Consider the following 24,490-nt stretch of genomic DNA (forward strand, 5'->3'; position numbering starts at 1 on the left):
TGAGAGGTTATACTTTTTACCTTGCATTAAATTCTTTTGTGAGGAAAATTCTTTTGCTAATTAGGATATAGTTTTTAAGTTCATACTGTCTTTGGAGTGGGATTCATTGGTTATGATTCAGTCTTATGTGAATGCACTGTGATCATCTTACCGGGGAAAGTTGAGCGGGTGTGAGATCTAGTTCTTCCCTGCAAAGTTTTTTCATATGGCACCTGGAGAGAGGAAATGCTGAAAAAGAATGAGGATTGGCAGCATTCCAGAAGTACTGGTTCAAGTTTCTGTTTGTTCATGGTGTGATTTTGAATGCCATCAACTAAAATGTTTTTTTTATATATAAATTCAGTTAATTAACATGTAATGTATTATTTGTTTCAGGGCTACAAGTCTGTGATTCATCAGTCTTATATGATACCCAGTGCTCATTGCAACACATACTGGCCCCACTATCCATCACCCAGTTACCCCATCCCTCCCCCCCCTCCCCTCCAGCAACCCTCAGTTTGTTTCCTATGATTAGGAGTCTCTTACAGTCTGTCTCCCTCTCTGGTTTTGTCGTCTTTAATTTTTCCCTCTCTTACCCTGTGATCCTCTGCCTTGTTTCTTAAATTCTACATATGAGTGAGTTCATATAATAATTGTCTTTTCTGATAACTAAAATGTTTTAAATTAATAATTCCCCATACCTCGTAGCCCAGTCAGTGTCATCAGGAGTTAGAAAAGACCCGTGTCTGCTTGAGTCCTGGAGAATGTACCACATAATGTCTCTTCAGTGAAGGTGTTTTGAATTTAAGAGAGAAATGCATGTAATAATCCACATGGCTTACTTGTGCTTGAAACCTTTGATGTTAATTCCAACCTTTCCTTTTCCTCTAGGCAAATAAGGGAGAGACTGAAGAACCAAGTCTCTCAGATGAAGGAGCAAGTTCCTGGTTTTACACCAGGCCTGGCCATTTTACAGGTATTGTGATCGTGTTATTTCCACTAAAATCTTCCTCTCCAGACCTCTCAGTACCACAACTGTCCTTTTGTTTTATTGGTTTTCTGCAAAACCTCATCCTCTCTTTTTAGACCACCCTTCTTCAGCTCAGCTTGTAGATGTCAGTGTGTCCTGGCCGTCTGCTCTTCTGTCTGGGCTCCTTTTCCCTAGTACAGTGTCTCTTGCCCTTTGGTCTCAGCACTGCTTACACTTTTCAGAATTTAAGACCTTAAAGAGCTTTTGTTTATATGGATTTACCCATTGATATTTACTGTATTTGGAATTAAGATAAGTTTTTAAATATTTATACATTTTAAAATGCCGGTAGTAAGTTTATTACATGTTAGCATAAGTAACATTCTTAGGAGAAAAAAAATGACTTTTGAAAAACAAAATTTAGTGAGAAGAGGAACATTAGTTTGCATTTTTGCAAAAACGCAAAATTTTTTTATTATTATCTGGCTAAATAGAAGACAGCTGGATTCCCGTCTGCTGCTGCCTTAAGCCTTTTGTCACATGCTGGCTTGAGTGAAATAAATGAAGAAAATCTGGTTTCCTATAAATGTATATTTGTAAAAGGGAAGGGTGTTTTCAGTTGTCTTCCCGGAGAAGTGTGGCTGGTTTTTTTTTTTTTTTTTTTTTAAAGATTTTATTTATTTATTTGACAGACAGAGATCACAAGTAGGCAGAGAGGCAGGCAGAGAGAGAGAGAGAGAAAGAGGGAAGCAGGCTTCCTGTGGAGCAGAGAGCCCGATGCGGGGCTCGATCCCAGGACCCTGAGATCATGACCTGAGCCGAAGGCAGCAGCCCAAACCACTGAGCCACCCAGGCGCCTCAGTGTGGCTGTTTTTCTTTGTTACTACAACAGGACCCTGTAAAAGTTTTTACAGGTTAGTCGCAGTGTGGAATCGGAAAGTGTGCAGGTGAACGTTCCTCCTCGGTTACATCAATATCTGTTGTATTCTGTTGCAGTTTGAAGGGCTCTTTACCCAGCTTGGTTTGTTTACTCCTTCATCTCTCATTTGGAAAATCATGGTTCACTGAATTATGCAGCCCTTCCAAATGTTAACGCATTTCATTATGCAATATAAAGAAAGTCACAGGGGCGCCTGGGTGGCTCAGTGGTTTAAGCCTCTGCCTTTGGCTCAGGTCATGATCTCAGAGTCCTGGGATCTAGTCCCGCATCGGGATCTAGTCCCGCATCGGGCTCTCTGCTCAGCGGGGAGCCTGCTTCCTCCTCTCTCTCTACCTGCCTCTCTGCCTACTTGTGATCTCTCTCTATCAAATAAATAAATAAAAATCTTAAAAAAAAGAAAAGAAAAGAAAGTCACAAGCGTTAATATTGCCAACAAACTCATCAGAAAAAATTACTGAGAAGTTTATCAAGCTCCCAGGAGTGGATAAAAAATTTTTTGATTTTCACTCGATAGCACAGATTTTACCATTGGCAGCAAATACTGTTAGCTGTTTTCCTTGAAGTAGTGGGCTCACTTTGTCCAGTTTTGAGAAAATATTTGCCAATACGCAAGCGTGAATAATCACGGTTTGTCGGTTTTTTCAAATAAAGATAGTGTTCTGTTTAAAAATGCAACAGTTTTGCTGGCGAGGGCAAAAAACTCGGGCTTTTCCTGGTGACAACCCTCTGTGTGGGATGGAAGTGCTTCACGAATGCTTCCCAGTTCTCGACACAGGGTATTAAAAAGACATGTACACAAGGGCTCAGGTTTCATAAAATGAATAATTTTTACTGCTTCATCAAGAGCACTTTTTTTTCAAGATTTTATTTATTTATTTGACAGAGAGAAAGAGATCACGAGTAGGCAGAGAGGTAGGCAGAGAGAGAAGGGGAAGCAGGCTCCCTGCCGAGCAGAGAGCCCGATGCGGGGCTGGATCCCAGGACCCTGAGACCATGACCTGAGCTGAAGGCAGAAGCTTAACCCACTGAGCCACCCAAGTGCCCCAAGAGCACTTTTTTTTTAAAAGATTTTATTTATTTATTTGAGAGAGAGTGAGAGCAAGAGCCAGAGAGAGAGAGAGAGAGCATTAGCACAAAGGGGCAGAGGGAGAGGGAGAAGCAGACTCCCCGTTGAGCAGGGAACCCCACATCGAGTCACCCAGGTGCCCCCATCGAGAGAGCACTTCCAAGTGAAATTGGCATCTGTTTTCACTAGTGTGTGGGGTGTGACTAGTATAGTTTGGTGCCACTGCCTTGTTTTCTGCTGTGTCCCTGGCAGTCTTACCCACTGTTAACCTATGCATTGTCAATACAGATGTCAGTCCTACAGTGAAAAAGGCAGATGATGTCGTAGTATCATGATAAAGCAGTCTGGCACTCACAGAGCTTCTGAAGGGGTCTTGGAGTCCCCCCCCCGCAGAGTGTTTGAACCACGCTTTGGGAACCACTGCCCCAAATCTGGCAGTTTAACTTGGCTCTCAGTACCAGCTCTAGGTCAGTAGCTTCTAAACCTGGGTTTCTTCTGAATTCTAGACTCGGTTTTTAGGACATCTCTCATTTCCCTTCCTTCTCTAATCTCCGTTGCTTACTATTCCTCATTTTCCTGATACCCAGACCATTTGAATGCCCCAGCCTCTTTTCCACCTGTTCTTTCCCTAAGTAAGCTCACCTAGTTCTTCAGCTGCCTGGGAGAATCCTTCCTGGTTTAGGCCCCTTTCCAGGGTTTCTTCCCTGAGCACCTGATTCATCCTGTAGGAGGCATTCAACAAATGTCTCTCGTATGAACAGATGGACAGATGCACATTTGAAGGGTTGATTTGGATGACAGGAGACTGACAACTTTCACTTGAAATGCCCTTCAGAGACGCCTGTTTCCTCACTTCACATTTCTGTGTGTCTACGTGCTATCAGTTTAATCCCTTGCTGAGTTTCTGTACTGTGTTCATCGAGAATATCGGAGTGAATAGTTCTTAAATATTTTCCCCCATTGCTGTTCATTATCTAAGAGGCCTTAGCTGAGAAGAAAAGCACAAAGGCCTGTGGTTCTGCCTGGTGTGTTCTCTGCTGTAGTGGGTTTTTTCCTTTTTTTGCAAATTAATGAGAATCGAAGGGGTATTTAGTGGGTGTTCACGTGGTACATCTGGCAGACCAGTTATTTCTTGGTTTATTCTTGAGAATCGTTTGTTGTAGAAAGAGTAAATGTGGTAGGCAAGAACTTTATTTCTGTAAAGCCTTCAGAATGTTTCAGAAAGGATTTTTTAAAATTCCAATTTTAGCAATATTACGATATTTTTTTCCTGTTTATAAGATTGACTTCCAAACTTGTATTTTAAATTTGTTGATTGCAAGTGTTTTCGTTACATAAACACTGTTCTGCAGCTTGTCTTCTGTGTCCTTGCCAATAAAACAGTGGTAGAATATTGTAATCTTGCACTTTAGCACCAGAGTCAACATCTTTCCATGATGCAAGGCCTACACGTTATGTTGTAATCACATCCCTGCTTTCTCAGACCTCTTGTTTTCTCCCTGCTGGTGACTGACACCCATCTTCCCACACACTCAACCAGAAAGCCAAGCCCTTCTCTTTAGGATTTCTCTCCTTCAGTCCCTTAGATGTAGGGAAATATCATGCTGTTGGTTTTGCCTCTCATAAACTCTGGGAATCTCTTTGCTCCTTTCAGTTTCTATTTCTCCCACCCTCTGGGGCCACTATAGTCACCTGCTCACAGGTTTTAGGCTTCTGATCTGGACACTTCCTGTCTGTCTTTCAGCTACAACTGAAGGACTGGTCATAATCCATGTAACCACACCCACCCTGTCCTTTACAGAACGGATGACCATATGTACAGGGTCTGTCCCTTCCTCCTGCCTCTCTCCCTTTCCCTGCTCATACTCACTCACTCTCTTTCTCTCAGAATAAAATAAATAAGATTAAAAACAAACAAACAAACAACAAAAAAGCCAGGGATAAGTAAATTGTGGTCCATATCCAAATGCTACCCAGGTTGGAAAGGGTAAGAATGAAGCAGAAGAATATATGAGAGAGTATATGGCCCCCAAAAGCGAAAATATGTACTCTGACCCTGTACAGAAATGGTTTGTAGGGGCGCCTGGGTGGCTCAGTCGGTTAAAGCCACTGCCTTTGGCTCAGGTCATGATCTCAGGGTCCTGGGATTGAGCCCCGCATCAGGCTCTCTGTTCAGCAGGGATCCTGCTTCCTCCTCTCTCTCTGCCTACTTATGATCTCTGTCAAATAAATAAATAAAATCTTAAAAAAAAAAAAAGATTCTTCTTCTCCCCCTCCCTCTGTCTTTAAAAAAAAAAAAGTCCCTAACTTGTTCAGGGATAGGCCCTTTTTAGACTAATGCAATTCACCTTTTTAGAGGAAGAAATTAGCATTACTGATAAAATGTTTCAGTGATTTTCTTGATAAATTGATAGGATTAAGATTTGTTCTCAGAAACCAGTCTTCCACCTACTCACTTGACTGTCAGTCAAGAATCTACTGTTCTCAACTAAACATTCTTTCTGCATCTAGTCCCTAGGCTGTCAATGATTGCATAACCATTTTCAGCTCCAAAATGTCCGAACTGCAGTACCTGGGTGGCTCAGTCGGTTAAGCGTCTGCCTTCGGCTCAGGTCATGATCTCCGGGTCCTGGGATCAAGCCCTGCGTCGGGTTCTCTGCTCAGTGCGGAGTCTGCTTCTTCTGTGGTCTCTCTCTTTCTCTCTCTCTCAAGTAAATTTTTAAAATTAAAAAAAAAAAATTTAAAAATAAAATGTCCATACTGAGAGCCTTTGGGTTGGCTTTTGAGAGGTCTTTTCCTTTGCGTTAGGATTATAATAAAACTTTGATACATGTTTATAACTGTTAACATTTTCTTTCTTTCTTTTTTTAAGATTTTATTTATTTATTTGAGAGAGAGACAGTGAGAGAAAGCATGAGAGGGGAGAAAGTCAGAGGGAGAAGCAGACTCCAAGGAGCAGGGAGCCCGATGTGGGACTCGATCCCAGGACGCTGGGATCATGACCTGAGCCAAAGGCAGTCGCTTAACCAACTGAGCCACCCAGGCGCCCTACATTTTCTTTCTTAAAACTGGTGGCAGCTTTGAAATTTATGGTTTTGTTGTTGTTGGGTTTTTTGTTTGTTTGTTTGTTTGTTTGTTTGTTTTTTTAAGATTCTGTTTTTAAATAATCTCTGCACCCAATGTGGGGCTCAGATTTACAACCCCAAGATCAAGAATTGTATGCTCCACCAGCTGAGCCAGCCAGGTACCCCTGGTTTTGGAGTTTTAGAAAAATTCTTTTAGAAACCTGTAGCCAGAAAACAAGTTACCTATAAAAGAACCACAACAACAGACTTGAGACTTCTCTTCTGTCACACCAGATGCCGAAGATAGCATCTCTGAAGGAGAATGTTGTGACTCCAGATTCAGCCAAGTGAATCCTGTCAAGGGCAAAAACAGCAGAAAGATATTTCCAGATAGCATAGACTCAAAAAAAAAAAAAAAAACCCACATACCTTTTCTGGGAAAGTGACTTCAGGTTGCATTTCAGCTACCTGGGGGAATGTAGGAAGATAAACTATAGAACAGAGAAGTTGTGGTTTAAAACAGACCGGAGGTGAGCAGTCAAACCATTTAATCTCAGAGTTAAGTTTAGATAACTCATTATAGTTATAAATATTAACGTAAGTGTGAAGAACAATACTGTTGTATGGGAAACCACCTCCTTTTCCACTCAGATCTAAGAATTCCAGGGTTTCTCAAATGTGATAACTGAATCCCAGAGGGCTGGGTGGTACCAGCAAGGAGCACATGTAGGAAATGGCCAAGGAACAAACATGAGAGGCTCCAAAATTCTAGTGATTTCCCCCACAGGAAGCAGCTAATGCACAGAGCTGCATGTAACCCACAAAAAATAAAATTTCCCTCGGTGGGTTCTTCCGACATGAAATTCAGATGAGCACAAGCAAAACTGAGAACTATCTGTACAAAGGACAGCTGAAGGTCAGTGCAAGGTGGGGTTCTGTGACCTTCAGGAGAGGCTCCACTGACAGCAGCAACGTGACAAGGACTGGAAATACTCTGTTCCTAAGGCCAGCTCTTTCTCTGTGGTTGTCCTGTTAAGAGGAGTCATGCATTGGTTGTCTGTTTTATCAGTGGGCCTGCTGTTTTTCCCCTCTGCAGTTTTAGCAGAAATGAAATTTATGTCCGTCACTGGAACATGGAAAAATACCTGTAAAATAAAGTTTTACAGATTGATGGTTACATACCAAAAATTATAAATATATGTTCATGATGAAAGAAACGGGGGGAACACCATAGTGAGACGAGGCATACTGGTTCAGTGGACGCCACGCCTTCCTCTCTGCCTTGAGGGCCATGGACTGCCCTTTGCCTTGCAGAGGTGTCTCTTCTGTGTAAGCTAGAATTAGTTCCACCCCAGCTGGTTTCTCTTCTCTGTGTAGCTGGGCAAGAGAACTTTCCACTGCCCCTGGGGAGGGGGGGTGCAGAATATACCCTTTGGGTTTTCCGGGCTCCCACGGCCGTGGTGTTTTTCTTGCCTGATGACAGTTCAGCCCTCTGTGCTCTGTTCGGGTATGTCAGCTCAAAGGTCGACAAATTCCGCGTGTTTCTGGAAGGCCTGTGGCATCTGCGCTCAGTTTCCAAGGCAGATGCAGATGTCCCCTAGTTTTTTGTTTGTTTGTTTGTTTTTCTTGTGGCTTTTCTTCAGTGGCATTTGGGCGGGTCATATTTGGGGAGGGATTGGTAACACCACCTATGTTGCTGTCTCCATCCTGCCCCAACATTCTCCATTCTCCTGTAAAGTTCTCTGCAACAGGAGTCTCATGATTAAACACTCCTTTTATCAAAACTAAAATTTCAGAAGCTTTTCTGTACACTTTGCCTTTCTTTGATCATCTGATTTGCATGTATTTATTATTCTAGGTTGGCGACAGAGATGATTCTAATCTTTATATAAATGTGAAGCTGAAGGCTGCTGAAGAGGTAAAGCCCGGAACAGCCGTCACCCCTACCCCAGCTCTAGTTGGTGACACCTTGCCCTTTGCACCACTCCTTGTAAAACTGTCACTGCCCAGACCTGAGTGTCTCAGTTTTGCAAGATAGAAATGCAGACTTAAGCTGCAGGCTCTGGTTTGCACTTGGATGTCTCTAATCAGTGATCCCTAGACTTCCCAAAAAGCAGAGACGGTGGACTGGAAATTGCTTGAGTGCAGTGGTGACAGTGAGCAAGTAAAGGGTGAATGGGTCAAAACGAAAGACTGGTTCTTCAGAACGTACGAGGCTGAAATGGAGACTAAGGGCCCCAGATTTGATTCAGTCATCGTGGTTGAAAGAAATGGGCCTGTGCCTCACGTTCTCTTGCCACTTACCTGTTTTAAATGTCCGTTTTTGCAGATTGGGATCAAAGCCACACACATTAAGTTACCAAGAACGGCCACAGAATCTGAGGTGAGCAACAGATTGATAAGAGGGCAGCTAAAGTGCTGGATCCTCTCCGGATTTGGGGTTAGCGGAATTTTAGGGGTTGGTACACTGGCCACAGGAAGGACCTCGAGGAATTTCTTCCTTCACAGACTGACTCTGCCTCCAGAATATCTTTGCAAACACCTGCGGAGTAAATGGTGCCGTCCTAGGGTATGGCGGCTTTGTACTCCATGCCTGCTTGCACGGTGTCGTGTGCTTCAGATCCCCTGCAGTGTTCGTTAAAAACTGATCCTGGGCCTGTAGCTGTTTGCCTTTTAAAAACCAATACGCATTTCATTTCTGTGGTGGTCAAGAATAGGCCAAACAGATCATCAGCGAATAAAGTTGGAACTGCGGTTCCCGGAGGGTGGAGAGAGTAACAGTGAAGGAGCAGGTGAGGAAAAGAACTTTCTGAGGTCACGAAAATGTCCTGCGTCTGTGCCGTCCAGTGGGGTAGCTACTAGCCTCCAGGGTCCATGTCATTAAAATGAAATGCAGAATTCAGTTCCTTGGTTGTGCTAGCGAGCCACATTTCAAATATTCCTTCACCACTACTGTATGGTAAACATGCGTGATGGAACATTCCTGTCTTCACAGAACTCCTGATTGGCGTGAGTGACATGGGTATTACTGTTGAAGTTCTTATTAGCCCTTTTGATGAATTTCTTACCAGACCCTGAAGATTACATCTGGTGTTAGAGTTGCTCTCAGGCTCAAGGGGAGCTTCCTGGGGGGAAGATGGAGCGACTGAAAAGTGCTTCTCCATCTATTTGGTTTCTAACATACAAATGGTGTGCGGTACTACTTTTAGGTGCTGAAGTACGTTACGTCACTGAATGAAGACCTCACTGTACATGGTTTCATAGTGCAGCTGCCTTTAGATTCAGAGAACCCCATTAACACTGAAGCGGTGGTCAATGCGATTGTACCCGAAAAGGATGTGGATGGGTGAGTGAGCCTTGGCTCTCCGTGTCACGTTGCACAATTCCAAGTACATTTCAGTTTCGGGAACAAACCATATGTGCACCTAAAAAGCAGAGACATCTACTTACTTTCTTTTCCCCCTTCACTGCTTTCATTGACTTAGGTTAACTAGCATCAGTGCTGGAAAACTTGCTAGAGGTGACCTAAATGACTGTTTCATCCCTTGTACGCCTAAAGGATGCTTGGAACTCATCAAGGAGACAGGTAAAGACAAATGAATGAAAACAAAGCACCATTTCTTGGGCTTGTTCTTGACACATGGAGGCATGGAGGAGGTACCCTGTGGGCCCTAAATAACGGGACTTGATTGGCTCAAGGACCTGTCAATTGGGAGCTTTACCTAAATTCTCAGTTTTCTCAACAGCTGTATGAACTAGGTTCTGTTACTGCGCAACAGCTTGAGAAAACAGTCTCAGAGAGATGCATAACTTGTCCAACAGGTAGCAGGGGCAAGATTTGAACTCAGAGTTATTTGAGTTCAAAGAAATTTATTTTTTATGAAAAAATAACTTATTAAATAAAAAGAATTCAGACAAAAGGGAAAGTCCCAACCCCCCAAGTGGGCCCTGAGTCTTCATAATAGTTTGAGGACTCGACAGATGGCTGGAAGCAGATCTCTTGAACAGTTGGCCATGCTACCCCATTACCTAGTCAACATCTTGGTATTTTAATTTCATCATGAACACTTTTTGCAGAGGTTATTTTTTACAAGGAAATGTGTCCTATTTAAAGGAAGTGGATCAGAAGTTTTAAGTGGAAAGTGTTGGCCAATGTAAATGAAAGTTTTCTGTGGTTGGAAGAAAAGGTCAGGCTATCAGCCTGGGGACAGTTATTACCGTTCAGTCCTACAACTAAATTTATACTCCAGCATATTTAGCAAACTGTATTACAACTTGATAGAAACAAATCCCCTGAGCCACAGCAGCTGTAGGCTTCCCACTTTTATTAATAGTGAAGCTGTTTCCCCTAATGCAGCTTCAAGTTCTTTGCTGAATCCTAAGACGTGTAGAGTAAGGTACCTTTTGAACACTTCACACTTTAAGGGCTTTACTTCTAGGCGTTCATCATGTTAACATTATGTAGAAGCTTACCTTTTTAAAATAAATTAATGTTATATAAGAAGCACAGTTTAAACGCAACCCACCTTGGGGTGCTTGGGTGGCTCAGGCAGTTGAGTGTCCAACTCTTGGTTTCTGCTTGGCTCATGGTCTCAGGGTCATGGTTCAAGCACTGTGTTGGGCTCCATGCTCAGCGTGGGGTCTGCTTGGGATTTTCTCCCTCTCCCTTTGTCCCTCCCCCTGCTCATGCTCTCTTTCTCTCTCTCTCTCTCTCTCTCTCTCTCTCTCACACACACACACACACACACACACACACCACATGAATATATAAATCTTTAAAAAATAAAAATAAACACAACCCGCCTTAAGCAAGAGTTCACTTCAGCTGGACTGGGTAGAGGGGCTCAGGCTTTCAGGATCTTATCCCTGCTTGCTTCTGTGTGATGGCTCCTTGGGCTCTCCTTGATGGCCCAGAGAAGTTCCAGCCTAGTGCCTCATAGGTCAGGAGCAGAAATGTGGGTGAGCACCCCAAACCATCTCTTAAATTGAATATGTCAGGGCGCCTGGGTGGCTCAGTGGGTTAAGCCGCTGCCTTCAGCTCGGGTCATGATCTCAGGGTCCTGGGATCGAGTCCCACATCGGGCTCTCTGCTCGGCGGGAAGCCTGCTTCTCTCTCTCTCTCTCTCTCTGCCAGCCTCTCTACCTACCTGTGATCTCTCTCTGTCAAATAAATTAAAAAAAAAAAAAATTGAATATGTCAGTCCTGAAAAGGACATTGTGAGAGTGCCCGAAGAATGGATGCTGAGTAAACAAAAGAAATCTTTCTGCTACATTTAAAGTTCCCCTTTATCACTTCCCTGCAAATAGCCCTGTGGCTCAGGCCCTATGCCAGAGGAGAAATGCGGATGAGGAACAGCATAAATAAACTTAGCAGAGCTGGAAAGACTTACTGATCCTCATCTAATTGCCTTTGCTTCCCTCCAGCCCATCACATGCCCCCTATTTGTTATAACTATTTTTCCCACGTAAGTAAATCTACTGTCTTCTTCCATATGGCCATTTAGCCGTATGTCAGGATTTCTTTTTACTTTGCGTGTAGGTTTTCTTCCCACTCCCTATGACTCAATGAATGGATCTTGGCTTCGGCTGCTCCCGAAAACCCACAGCAAGAAGGACACAGTACAAGTCCCAACTTGCCACTGAAATCCTAGAGTTGAGAGTATTATTACCAAGGAAGGGATTTTTTTAGGAAGATTTCTGTTTGATGCTAAGAACCCATTTTTGTGCGCTTGTTCTGCATTTTCCCATTTTGGTGGCATGTGAAGAGGGCAGCTTCTGCCAATGCTCTGACTCAGCCTGGTCTTCTTTCAGGGGTGCAGATCGCTGGAAGGCACGCAGTCGTGGTCGGGCGCAGTAAGATAGTCGGTGCCCCCATGCATGACTTGCTTCTGTGGAACCATGCCACGGTGACCACCTGCCACTCCAAGACTGCCAATCTAGGCGAAGAGGTCAGGAGTCCAGAGAGCCATGGGAGAGTTGTATGTGTGTGTGTGTGTGTGTGTGCATGTGTGTGGTAGGTCTTCTCACATGACAGAAACAGGGGACGTTTAAGTGCCAAACACTACCATGTCCTTTACCTCCTTCGGTATTTCACTGAACCCCTGTGGCCATTCTCTGGTTTCTTGTCTCATCTTACATGACAAAGAAACAAATTCCAGTTACAAGACCTGCCCATCATGTAGCTCGTGTTCCGGTCATATTTTTTTTTTGTAGCAGCCTGCGTGGCGGTTGATAGGGATGAGCGATAGAGAAACGGGGGTGGAGCCCAGCAGCCAGATCGCAGGTGTGCAACAGAGTGGTGGCCTCTAGCGGAGGTGCTCCAGAGAGGCCTGTGGACAGGGGTCCTGTGACATCTGTCTTATCTTGTTCTTGACCCAGCATTGGATTCCTAAGCCCAGGAGTCCTCACCTGTACCTGTCTGTGTTGATAGCGCACCTTCTCTTTTAATTCTCCCCAAGTGGCATTCTGCATGAGGTGCTGGTCCCAGTACCCCGTAGGAGAGGGAGCCCTTTCCCAGCATCACGTAATTCAGAGCCGGGCCTCCGTCTCCGAGCCCATGCCCCTCCTGGCCCTGTATGTTTTCATCACATTCCCCACTCAGGAAGATGTCTAGTACCGGGGAGCATTTCGTCATGTGTGGGAACGGGCACCGCCCATGAAGAGCCGGCGGAGACGGTGTGCGGCCCGCACAGAGCAGCTGGTGGCGGTGAACAGTGTCGTGCAAAGCTTAGTCTGCTCCACTTCCAGATTGTTGGTTTTGGTTTGGGTTTTGGTTTTATTGTTATTGTTCCACCATGTAATTTCTGAAGTCAAACCTTCTTTCCCTAGGTAAATAAAGGTGACATCCTGGTGGTTGCAACAGGTCAGCCGGAAATGGTAAAAGGGGAGTGGATCAAACCTGGGGCAATAGTCATCGACTGCGGGATCAATTATGTCCCTGGTGAGTGCTGCTGGAGAATGAAGGTCGTTTCTGAGGGTGGGGTGGTCGGAGAGCAACGCCTGGGTCATTGAATGAAGCCTCGGGGAGAACCCCTTGTCCCATTTCCAGCATGAGGAGCTCAGGCTCAGAGCAGGTGTCCTGCCCGTGGTGCAGACAGTTGGTAGATAGCATCATGGCCAGCAGGACAGTAGAGCCCAGGATTTTAACCACTGTGCTGTGCCTTTCCCAGAGTGACTTTATCAGAGGAGAGTGTGGGAGGGGCAGATCTCACTCACCCTTCGCGTACAGATCCCCCTTTATTTTTAACAAAAGATGAATATATTTAAGATACAGTGTCTTTACAGAGTGCTGTGTAATTCCAGGAGAGGGGCTCACTTCACCAAGAGTCTTCTAGGAGGGCTTTACAATGAAGACGTTGGACCCAGGCTCTTCTAGGCCGCGACAGTCAAGCCGGCCCACTGTCCTTGCCTCCCAGTCGGTCCCTATATCTGATCAGTTTTTAAGTACCAGAAGGTTTTTCCTTTCTTCTGTCACCAATGTCCCCGGGGAGTGCTGCCCTCTCAGGTGGATGCGTGGCTGCAAATCACTTATTGATCTCCTGCCGCCTGCTGACTCCCACTCACAGCCATCTGCATGTTCTTGCCGTGTTCGTGGGTCTGGATGTGGAGCGTCTTCCTCCCACGCCGCTTGTCAAACTGCTTAGCCCACACTAGCTGCAGCCGCCTCTGGGCCTTTGTTCTCACACCACTTGGTGAACCGCTGTCTTGAATGGTTGTAAAGCGGACCCCGTGCCCCTCTCTGCACATGCCTTATTTGTCCTTGGTGGCGTCTACACGCAAGTCCTCCGTGCAGTAGGCTGTTGCTTCATCGTGAAATTCTCACACATAAAATTTCACAGGCTGATACAGTGAATCCTTGTGTGTGTGCCTCGCAGATTCGAGAAAAGAGAGTCTTTAAGCAGATTCGAGAAAAGAGAGTCTTTAATCAGACAACTTTTTCGGTGCATCAGGTGCCACGTGGGCTCCGTGATCAGATAAAGCCCTACTTTGATCTTCAGTTTTAACCCCTCTCATCCCACCTCTCTGCCCAGAATGCCCCTTCTTCTTTCTAAACCTGGTCTGATTTCCCTTCAGTAAGGAATAATCTCTTGCTCTCCCTCTCTTCCTTCCTGGAGAACTGGGTGTCTCTTTCATTGCCTGGGGCATCCTGTGTGGTCCTCCCCCATGGGGCGTGGTCTCTGCTCCAGCAGGTCTGGCTTTCTGCCTTCTAAGTGCCGGCACTCAACACCTGTTGAATTGTCAAAGGACTTAGAGCTAGAAGAGTGTTTTTTCTTCCTTCCCGTCTCAGACTTGGAGCATAGACACTAAGCTGCCAGGGACATTAGTCACTGTCAAGCCTTCAGCAGTTTTAACCTCCCTCCCACTCTTTCTACCATGCTTTTAAGACAGTAGCTCATAATTGATCACTCATTTTCTTATATTGTAATTATCTAATGGGTGATAAAGAAATTGCTCTCCTACAACTCTTCACTTTGAGTACTTGTGATACGACATTCAGGCTCATTCTGTTTAAAACCTGCATCTTCTGTATCATATTTCTGCTTTTGGTTTTTTGGGGTTTTTTTATTTTTGTTTTTTTTGGGGTTTTTTGGTGGGGGCGGGGGTTTGAGAGAGAGAAGAAAAAAAGCCTGGATGGGAACTTTGAGTCTTACAGAGAGGTATAAAATGTTCACTTAAACATTGAACTCACTGTCCGGTTCACATTTATTCTTCACATAGATGGTGAAATATAAATAAGACCAGATCAATATCTGGTCAGCTGTAGAGTTATATAAACAAGTAACTTTTGGTAAGGCTGGATATTATCATCTCCTTCTCCAGTTGTTTTTAGTAAGCCAAGTAGGAAGAACACTTTGACATGTTTCTCTGGCCAGTACTTCTGCTCTGCACTTGAACCTTAAAAGTATTCCTTTTTTTTTCCTTCGAAAAAAAAGAATATATACTTTAATTCATTCTTTTTTTTTTTTAAGATTTTATTTATTTATTTGGCAAACAGAGATCACAAGTAGGCAGAGAGGCCACCAGAGAGAGAGGGGGAAGTAGGCTTCCTGCAGAGCAGAGAGCCCGATGTGGGGCTTTATCCCAGGACCCTGGGAATCATGACCTGAGCCGAAGGCAGAGGCTTTAACCCACTGAGCCACCCAGGCGCCCCTTTAATTCATTCTTATTCTGGTAAATGACTTAGGATGTTATCCACGAGGGGACCAGGCGAATGATTTAAATAATCAAAATATGAGTCAAGATGTGGTCCAGTTACAGAATATGGTGCCTTGAAAAGGCACTTGCAAAAAATAATTATTGGTTCTTCTAGTGCACCCACTGGTCTGTAACTCAGTGATGGGACTCTGTAGCTGGAATTCCCGTGAAAGGGGAATTCTAGGGCTGGGCTAGGGCTGGCTAGATAATCAGAATGTTGGTTGGTTACTGAAGCCATACACCTTGATGGATAATGGTCGCTTTTTCTGTTGACAACATTATACTTCGCATGAAACACTGGATACGTACCAGCGGGCATTCCAGTTGAACATGATAGTTAGTGTTTGTTTAAGGAGCAAAACAGCCCCCCTCGTGTGGCAGTTAGTTGTGTGGTAACTGATATGTCTCCTGTATGTGGAGATACTAAAATCACTACCACAAATACAGAGGGGTGCAGCGTATTTTAAGCTCATATCTGTGTTAGCCTCTTGAGACCTGCATGAAGGGCAAACCCTTAGCCATAGCTCCTCGGTGTTTCGAAACAACTCTGGGGTTCTGAGAGGAAGTGTTCTGCTTCTAGAAACCTGACACTACCCCAAGGAGCTTTATTCGTCAGCTCCTTAAAGTACATTTAGAAAATATCTTCTGTCTCTAGGATGAGAAGAGAAACCTTTATGTTTAGAGAATGCTTTTCCAGTTTCACACATCCACACGATCTTTCACTTGATTCTTTGCAAGCTTGGGGAATAGGTAGTGTGAGTCCTTCTTGTCGTCTTTGGGCTTGCGATCAGTAAGGAGCTCCCAGGGGCTGAGGACTAGCATTAGTTAGAAGAGCTGATTCTAGAACTTCGTTCTCTTGAGTCTTACTCTTTGGCCCTACTCTAACATTGGCTCTCTCACTTGTGGGGATCCGCTCAAAGACAAGTGGTGAAATGGCTAAGATCCTCTGAGATCCTGCCTGGGGAGCCTGCAAAGCTGGTCCTGTCCCCTAGCCCCTCCCGGAAGTGCCCTGAAGCCAAGTGTAGGATGTACTTTGAGTGAGCAGTGATGCATCACTGGGTTTTGTTCTCTTGAATAGCTATTCTTTGCTGGTAAGATTTGTAGTTGTTCTTGTATCCTTTTAAGGGAAGTGTAATTATATTCTTTGCCTTTTGCATACATTTAAGTAGCTGCTTGTCTTTGGAATTGGATGTTGAATTGTTCCTCCAGCTCACGCATGGAGCTTACAAAATGCTGACAGTTGCTGTAGAAACGGTATCTGGCAGCTGTGGCATAGTTGGAGCTTTGTGCACCCAAAAAATTCCTTTGTAGGCCTCGGCAAATTAACATTTTAAAAGGCGCTCATTATATACTGGGTAGTTGGTTTTTAAGAATAAAAAACACTTGGTATTTTATTTGCCACCTGACTGCGAAAGGATTCTCCTGGTCCTGAAAAACCACTTAAGCACCTTGTGAATTTTTGCAGGTAAAATGAGTTTCTACCTCAAAAATAGCGAACACCTGTCATCTTATCGCTTTGAAGTCTAATAGGTGCTCGAGCCCTGATGGGACTACACACCCTGAACTCTACTCAGTTTTTGGCACAAGCTATGATCATTGATCACTTAACTTGGAAATAAACACCCGAATTACAATTCTGAACCTTGCTTTGATTTTTTTCCCCCCTTGACCAGATGATACAAAACCAAATGGGAAAAAAGTGGTGGGTGATGTGGCCTACAGTGAGGCCAGAGAGAGGGCAGGCTTCATCACTCCGGTTCCTGGAGGCGTGGGGCCCATGACCGTGGCAATGCTAATGCAGGTGCGTGTGAATTAAAGTTTCTCTACTGAGGTAACTGGACTCGCCGTGGTATCATTTCGCAGTATATACAGATAGTGAATGGTCGTGTTGTATACCTGAAACTAACGTTATAGGTCAGTCAGACCCCCATAAAAAAAGTTTCTGTAATAGTTGCAGAAAGCTGACGGAATTCAAGGTACTGGTTTTTTCCCCAGGTAGAAACTTAATCAGAAGTAAGGATGCAAATCTATCGAAGGGGGGAGAAAAGGGACTGTTAGAACAGAAATAGGGAAGCAGTCATATTAATAGAGGAAGGTAAGGATGGCACAATACGAATTTACTTGGGAGTAGAAGAACCTCAGAAAAAGTTTGTCTTGCTTGCCCTTAATACGCACATCAGCTGTGGGGGCGTGTACGGCAGCCCAGGGCACCATACCTGCTTGTAGGTTCTTGCTTAGGGTTGAAGCGTGTTTATAGGTGGATCATAAAGCCATTCATTTTGTGGTTAAACTGGAATGACCTGGGACTTGGGATTGAGGTGGAGGTTAAAAGAATCACTTCTTTTAAGTTCCGTTTCTGACATTTCGTTTAGAGCACGGTAGAGAGCGCAGCGCGTTTCTTGGAGAAATTTAAGCCAGGAAAGTGGAGAATTCAGTATAACCACCTTAACCTCAAGGTTCCTGTTCCAAGGTAAAAATAAAATTTTGCTGGTTTAAAACTTTGTGGATTATCTGTGTTTAGCTAATAAGCGGCGTCAGGGGTCGGGGAGGGGCATTCGGAGGAGGCGGTTGATTAAATTCAGTGAGTTAAAGATTGATACATGTTTTCTGTATTTTTTTTTCCTGTATTTCTTTTAAGTGACATTGACATATCACGATCTTGCAAGCCGAAGCCCATTGGCAGCCTTGCTCGGGAAATTGGTCTGCTTTCTGAGGAGGTCGAATTGTACGGTGAAACAAAGGCCAAGGTTCTGCTGTCCGCACTGGAGCGCCTGAAGCACCAGCCTGACGGGAAATACGTGGTGGTGACTGGGTAGGGACATTCTTCCTTGGTTCATCGAGCCGTCATCCTGATTGTCATTACCGAAGGTGACATTTGTTCTCACCATATGTGTGTCAAGCTTGTGTTGAGTCTCATTCGATTCTTATAGCATCCCCGTGAGGTAATTCAGAGTAGGTGATGATAGCCCTTTGGAGAGGAGAACATTTGTCAGGGTTATCCATGTAGTGGATGAAAGAGTTGAGTTTTAAAAGCTGACTTTTTTTTTAAACCCCAAATTCATTAATTCATTAGATGTATTGGGCATTTATTTTTATTGTTTGGCTGAGGTACATACAAAAACTAGTTTTTGAGATTAAATTGAGATATTAAAGTTAAATCAGTGCTTCTCTACAAGATAAAATGTATTTCCTGCTCACAGTGAGAAGAGCTCAAGTACATCAATCATTTTAAAAATTACCATGTTCCGGAAACTTCAACTAAGACTCTTGGGAAAGATTCTTTTCGGGTCTTTCATCTTTGTTACCATTCAGATTAAGAGTCATTCTCTAGGATTTGTTAGGTTTGACTTAGTGATTCGCATAAATTTAATTCATATTAATTTAATTTTCCTCTTTTGCTTTCATCTTGAAGGATCACCCCAACGCCCCTGGGAGAAGGGAAGAGCACGACCACCATTGGGCTGGTGCAAGCCCTTGGCGCCCATCTGTTTCAGAACGTCTTTGCATGTGTGCGACAGCCTTCTCAGGGCCCTACCTTTGGAATAAAAGGTATTACTAGGACTAGACTTTGGGTGGCCAGAGGGCACTGCTTCTCCTTCCATCCTCCCTGGCCCACTTGACCCATGAGTGCCTGTAGAGCCTTCACTCATTTAGACATCAGGAATGTCCTGACACACACAACCCCCTCCTCCGGTCACAATCATGCCAGCTCTTGCTGTCAGTGTTTGACTCTGCACAGGGGTTCCCTGGTGGGGGTTATGATGTAGCTAGGGGTGATTTTATATGACTAATAGTCAACTGTCACAGTAACAATAAAGGTAATCATAGCTCATTATACTGCTCATCATGCTGACTTTCTAGAGACAAAGATAAATGCTACAGATGTTTTTCCCTTTTGGGAATAAGAAAAACCTACCCTTATTGAGTATAGGCTTTGTGCCATGTTTTGTGCTAAGCAGTTTGTGGATTTTATATTATCTTGTAATATGCAATTATTACTGGTATCACTATTTTCTCAGTAGCAGCAACTGGGACTTTCAAGGTAACTTAGTCAAAGGCACTCTGATTAAGAACCAGAGTGAGTGTCCTGTCTATTTCAAGAGCTTTCCCAGTACGGCCAGCACAGTGTTTCTTCTCCTTCCTTTTTTTTTAAAAGATTTATTTATTTATTTATCTGAGAGACAGAGACAGAGCACAAGCAGGGGGAGGGGCAGAGGGAAAAGGAGAAGTGGCCTCCCCGCTAAGCCAGCAGCCTGCGGTGGGGCTCGATCCCAGGACCCTGAGCTCATGACCTAAGTCAAAGATAGATGCTTAAGTGACTGAGCCCCCCAGGCCTGATTACAGAAGGCCATGACATCACTAAACATTCTTCACTTTTAGTTTTTGATAGCTGAGGTACTGCCAATATGCCCTTTTAATTAAGATTATTTTTATCAATTATCAGTTTTTGGAGTTAACTTTCTCGTTTGGTGAGAGTATCACATGTTCTGTTTGTTCTAGTGATTACTACACAGCATACACCTTTGCCCTTCTTCTGCCTATATTAATATATTTTATACACATACTGACTTAGCTCTGCTTTTGAGCTTAACAACCCTCTTTCAACTTCAGAATGAACCTTTCACTCGTTCTGCTTATGGAAGCCAGCATTCTGCTTTTCCTGTCATCATGAATTGTCCCATTTTTACTGCAGGGTCTCTGCCTCACAAAAAACCTCACAATGACATTTTATCACACTGATAGCCTCATAACCAGAACATTTTTTTTTTTAAGATTTTATTTATTTATTTGACAGACAGAGATCACAAGTAGGCAGAGAAGCAGGCAGAGAGAGAGGAAGGAAAGCAGGCCCCCCCCTGAGCAGAGATCTTGATGCGGGGCTCAATCCCAGGACCCTGAGATCATGACCTGAGCTGAAGGCAAAGGCTTTATTTAACCCATTGAGCCACACAGGTGCCCCAACCAGAACGTTTTTGTCTGGTCTTCTGTTAATAATACAAACAGTCCAGCAAAAGGTAGCAGTTAAGCTGCTTTCTAACATATGTCTCCTGTTTAGGAAGAATTGCAGTCTCTGTGTTTGTGTTTGGTGTGTATATTTTAAACATTCTTTTTTTTTTTTTTTAAATGCCAGAGTAGCATTTATGAGAGTAGGAAATTGAACAGGGTTGCCTTTATGTAACTGTAGGCTGGGTCGTTCAACAAATGTTATGAATCGTGGGGAACCTGTTTCTAAAGATAATGAGTAGGTATGTATGTGTTCATGGTTTTGTCATTTAGACCCAAATTTCAACAGAAATTATCCTGTGTGAACAGGATCAAGTGTTTTAACCTGGTCAAAGAAAACTAAAAGACCCTGACTCAAAGCAGTCCAAGTGGTTGGACTGCTTTCCTCCTTTAGGATGAAGACTGATGCGTCCTTTATAACGTGGATAGGAATACAGTTGCCAGTACCCTGTAGTTTGAGTACCTGCTCTTCCCAGCAGTGGGATCTTAAGTAAGAGCAGTTACTTCCTTATTTTATTTGAATTTGTTACAAATACATAGTCATCAAACATACACTGTACCATGATAAGCATTGCAGGGACAGAAACCAATTTGCTTTGATTTGATTTAATTTGTGGCCGAAGCACACTTAACACAAGTCCTCACCCTTGACCTGTCCTGTAGGTGGCGCTGCAGGAGGAGGCTACTCCCAGGTCATTCCCATGGAAGAGGTAAAGTGTCTGGAATTTGGTTTGAATTGGACCCTTTAAGATAGCTTTTCCTTCCAGAGATTAACCTTCTTCTGTAGAGCTCTCAGTGGACAGATGACTGGTTTCTCATCAGAAGTAACTCTCAAGGGGAAAACATCTTAATATGCAGACTTGTGAGACAGCTTGGTTTTTTGACATGGCAGAGACTTCAAGGTCTGGCTTTCAGTGAGAATAATAATTTTCAGTGAGAGATAAAATGAAGCGTGAGAGTGGGAAGAACCAACCCAGAGCGAATTCAGGGTGGTGACTACAGAAATGGGAACCTTCCCATTTCTTCACAGTTGAAAGGACATGAGCCTATCCTCAGTAGGCGAGGGTTGCTGTTGATGCTGGGCTGTGTCATTTGTGGTTATGGGATGTGTCCCTGAAGGAAAACATCACTTTCTCCTGAGGAGAGAGAGTCTATAATTTATGTCTTCAGGAGCTATTTGTGTTGGGTGTTTGTTCACCAGCTCTGTTGCCATCGGTTTTCTGTGGGCTTTAATGTGGGGATCGATTGGGTTGCAATATGTTGATGGCTGGAAAGATGCAGAGAAGTTGAAAGCCTGATGTGGCCTCTGTTACAGTTTAATCTCCACCTCACCGGTGACATCCACGCGATAACTGCCGCGAATAACCTTGTCGCCGCGGCCATCGATGCCCGGATGTTCCATGAACAGACGCAGACAGACAAGGTAGGCTGCTGGGGCCTTAGGGACACTGTTGAAAGGGTGAAAGCAGCCGAATTAATGTTGGCCCCTCGGGGGCTGGTGTTGCAGGTAAAAACGAGTTTCCTCTCATTGAGAAGCCCTTTTCCTCCCTTTCTTTAAGGCTCTCTTCAATCGTTTGGTGCCTTCAGTAAATGGAGTGAGAAAGTTCTCTGATATTCAGATCCGAAGGTTACAGGTAAGATTTTCCCTTCTTCGTTTTTGATCTTGTATAAAATTGGGTGATTGATAAAAGATAAGGAAATGAAAATCTTCTTGGGGTAATCTATTTTGGATCAAGTTATATCCATAATCATAGTCTTCTGGTCATGATACATCTAGCAAAGATTGGTGGTAGAGGTTCTCATTCATCTGTAAATTATAAGTGTTTAGTCCTGGAATAAGGAGAGCACTGACAGCCTGCCCTCCGTTAGGATGAAGACTGATACGTCCTTTATAGTGTGGATAGGAGTACAGTTGCCAGCACCCTGTAGCTTGAGTACCTGCTCTTCCCAGCAGTGGGATCTTAAGTAAGAGCAGTTATTTCCTTATTTTATTTGAATTTGTTACAAATACGTAGTCATCAAACATACACTGTACCATATGACCCAGAAATCCTATGCCTTGGTATTTATCCAAAAGAAATGTGAAATTGTGTTCATACAAAAATATGAATTTTATTGTTGTTATTATTATTATTATTTAGAAGATTTTATTTATTTTTGTGAGATAGAGTTCATGAGCAAGTACATGAACAGGAGAAGGGGCAGATGGAAAAGCAGACTCCCTGCTGAGCAGGGAGCCCTGTGCAGGTCCTCCATCCCAGGACCCTGGCTGAGATCATGACCTGAACCAGAGGCAGACGCTTAACCCACTGAGCCACCCAGGTGCCAGAGCAGGCAACTTCTAATCTCATCTTTGATGATGGAACTTTCTGTCAGATGTGGGGAGATACTGGACTAAATCTGTCTACTTTTAAACCTGTCTGATCCTTTAAAAAGCTCTAGGATTTGAAATCAAGGGACCTACCTGGGACCACAGTACCCCACACCAGGTTGGAACTAGAACCTTTCTTTTTTTTTTTTTTTTTAGATTTTACTTATTTATTTGACAGAGAGAGATTACAAGTAGGCAGAGAGGCAGGCAGAGAGAGAGAGAGAGGAGGAAGCAGGCTCCCTGCTGAGCAGAGAGCCCAATGCGGGACTCGATCCCAGGACCCTGAGATCATGACCTGAGCTGAAGGCAGCAGCTTAACCCACTGAGCCACCCAGGCGCCCGGAACTAGAACCTTTCATGGGTCCCCAAGTATCCTCTGAGCTCTCCCCGTCTGGCCCCGTGCGCTCAGTCAGGGTATGCGGTCAACGGCGGACTCTCAGCCTAGCGACTGCGAGTTTTGCTGACTCTCTAAACAACGTCCTGTACTAGGCCTGTGAGACCAGTTTGATGAGCCAGTGAGGGCTCTGAAAACACATCTGAGATTTTAAAACAAAGTCCTCACAGTATAAAAAGGAACTGTGGGAAGAACAGGACTTGCTAGAGCCCACTCAGATCGACCACACTTTAGGGGAAAAAACAAATACATTTTATAGGCACTTTCCATTTCAGCATGTGACCTGCATATACACTGTAAGTAAATAAAATTTCCAAGTTCTGTGAGGAGGAAGAAGAGACAAACCTATCTTGTGCCTTTTGGAACAGTCAGAAGGCAGTGAAAACGTAGTGTATATTAAAAAGCCTAGAAAAGGGCGCCTGGGTGGCTCAGTGGGTTAAGCCACTGCCTTCGGCTCAGGTCATGATCTCAGGGTCCTGGGATCGAGTCCCACATCGGGCTCTCTGCTCAGCAGGGAGCCTGCTTCCCTTCCTCTCTCTCTGCCTGCCTCTCCGTAATAAATAAATAAAATCTTAAAAAAAATAAATTAAAAAAAAAAGCCTAGAAAAGTGATTTATTTATTTATTTTTATTTTTTAGAAAAGTGATTTGCATCGATTTTTGCCTTTCCTCCTATTTCGTTTGAATTAGGCTTCTCAGTCTTCTGATTGAAAAAGCCGTGCACTTTGCTTTTTCCTTCCAGGGTGTTTGGGTTTGGTGACCACTTGTCTGTCATTATGCGTATTTACGGTTGGTTTAGGGAAGTGCCCCTGGTGTTCAGTTAGAGGAATAAACATGTTAATAATACCTTTGTCTGCGTGTGAGGAAGAAATAAAACTGCAGCCGAAGGTATTATAGTTTTTCCTTCTGACTCTAACACAGTCTGTATTTCCTAGAAGGCACCCCATCTGGAGATAGAGAATACATTTTTTAAAAATTTACATGCCTGGGTGGTTCATTTGGTTAAGTATCTCAGTCCTCCAGTTGTGAACTCAGGGTTGTGAGATCGAGGCCTCTGTCAGGCTCTGTGGTCAGTGGGCTTGGGTTTCTCTTTCTTCCTCCCCCTCTGCCCCTCTCCCCACCTCAAAAAAAAAAAAAAAACGTTTCCAAAAAATTATCATGCTTTTATTTGTTTTGTCTTATTTCATGTTGTAATTTTCCTGCCTTTTCAGAGACTAGGCATCGAAAAAACCGATCCTACCACACTGACAGATGACGAGATAAACAGATTTGCAAGATTGGATATTGACCCAGAAACCATAACTTGGCAAAGAGGTACCCGTGCAGTGCAGTATAGACACCCCATTTGCTTCCATTGTTTACACACCCCACGCTGCCCACGTGGGTTATTCAAGTGTGAGGTCCAAGAGCTCAGGTGTTGGTGTTACAGTTAAGGCATGACCAAGATGGTGACCCATTTGTTTTTTTGGCCACCCCCATCAGTCTTTTTCCTTATTAGCTGTAA

The 24,490-nt window shown here is 43.9% G+C and overlaps 1 protein-coding gene across 1 annotated transcript in view; it reads left to right on the plus strand.

Moving 5' to 3' along the window:
- The window catches only part of MTHFD1 (methylenetetrahydrofolate dehydrogenase, cyclohydrolase and formyltetrahydrofolate synthetase 1), a 59,413-nt gene that overhangs the window by 15,001 nt on the left and 19,922 nt on the right, over positions 1-24,490 (plus strand). The window contains exons 2-16 of the mRNA XM_004738914.3: positions 874-958; positions 7,882-7,941; positions 8,353-8,406; positions 9,233-9,369; positions 9,509-9,609; positions 11,835-11,971; positions 12,852-12,963; positions 16,892-17,019; positions 17,591-17,688; positions 17,857-18,030; positions 18,631-18,767; positions 20,886-20,932; positions 21,538-21,645; positions 21,782-21,856; positions 24,198-24,300. Coding sequence (XP_004738971.3) covers positions 874-958; positions 7,882-7,941; positions 8,353-8,406; positions 9,233-9,369; positions 9,509-9,609; positions 11,835-11,971; positions 12,852-12,963; positions 16,892-17,019; positions 17,591-17,688; positions 17,857-18,030; positions 18,631-18,767; positions 20,886-20,932; positions 21,538-21,645; positions 21,782-21,856; positions 24,198-24,300 — 1,556 coding nt within the window. The remainder of the gene's footprint in view (positions 1-873; positions 959-7,881; positions 7,942-8,352; positions 8,407-9,232; positions 9,370-9,508; positions 9,610-11,834; positions 11,972-12,851; positions 12,964-16,891; positions 17,020-17,590; positions 17,689-17,856; positions 18,031-18,630; positions 18,768-20,885; positions 20,933-21,537; positions 21,646-21,781; positions 21,857-24,197; positions 24,301-24,490) is intronic.

Source organism: Mustela putorius, unplaced genomic scaffold, assembly GCF_011764305.1.
Source record: "Mustela putorius furo isolate JIRA1106 unplaced genomic scaffold, ASM1176430v1.1 tig00000129_pilon_pilon_pilon, whole genome shotgun sequence".
Classification (NCBI taxonomy): domain Eukaryota; kingdom Metazoa; phylum Chordata; class Mammalia; order Carnivora; family Mustelidae; genus Mustela; species Mustela putorius.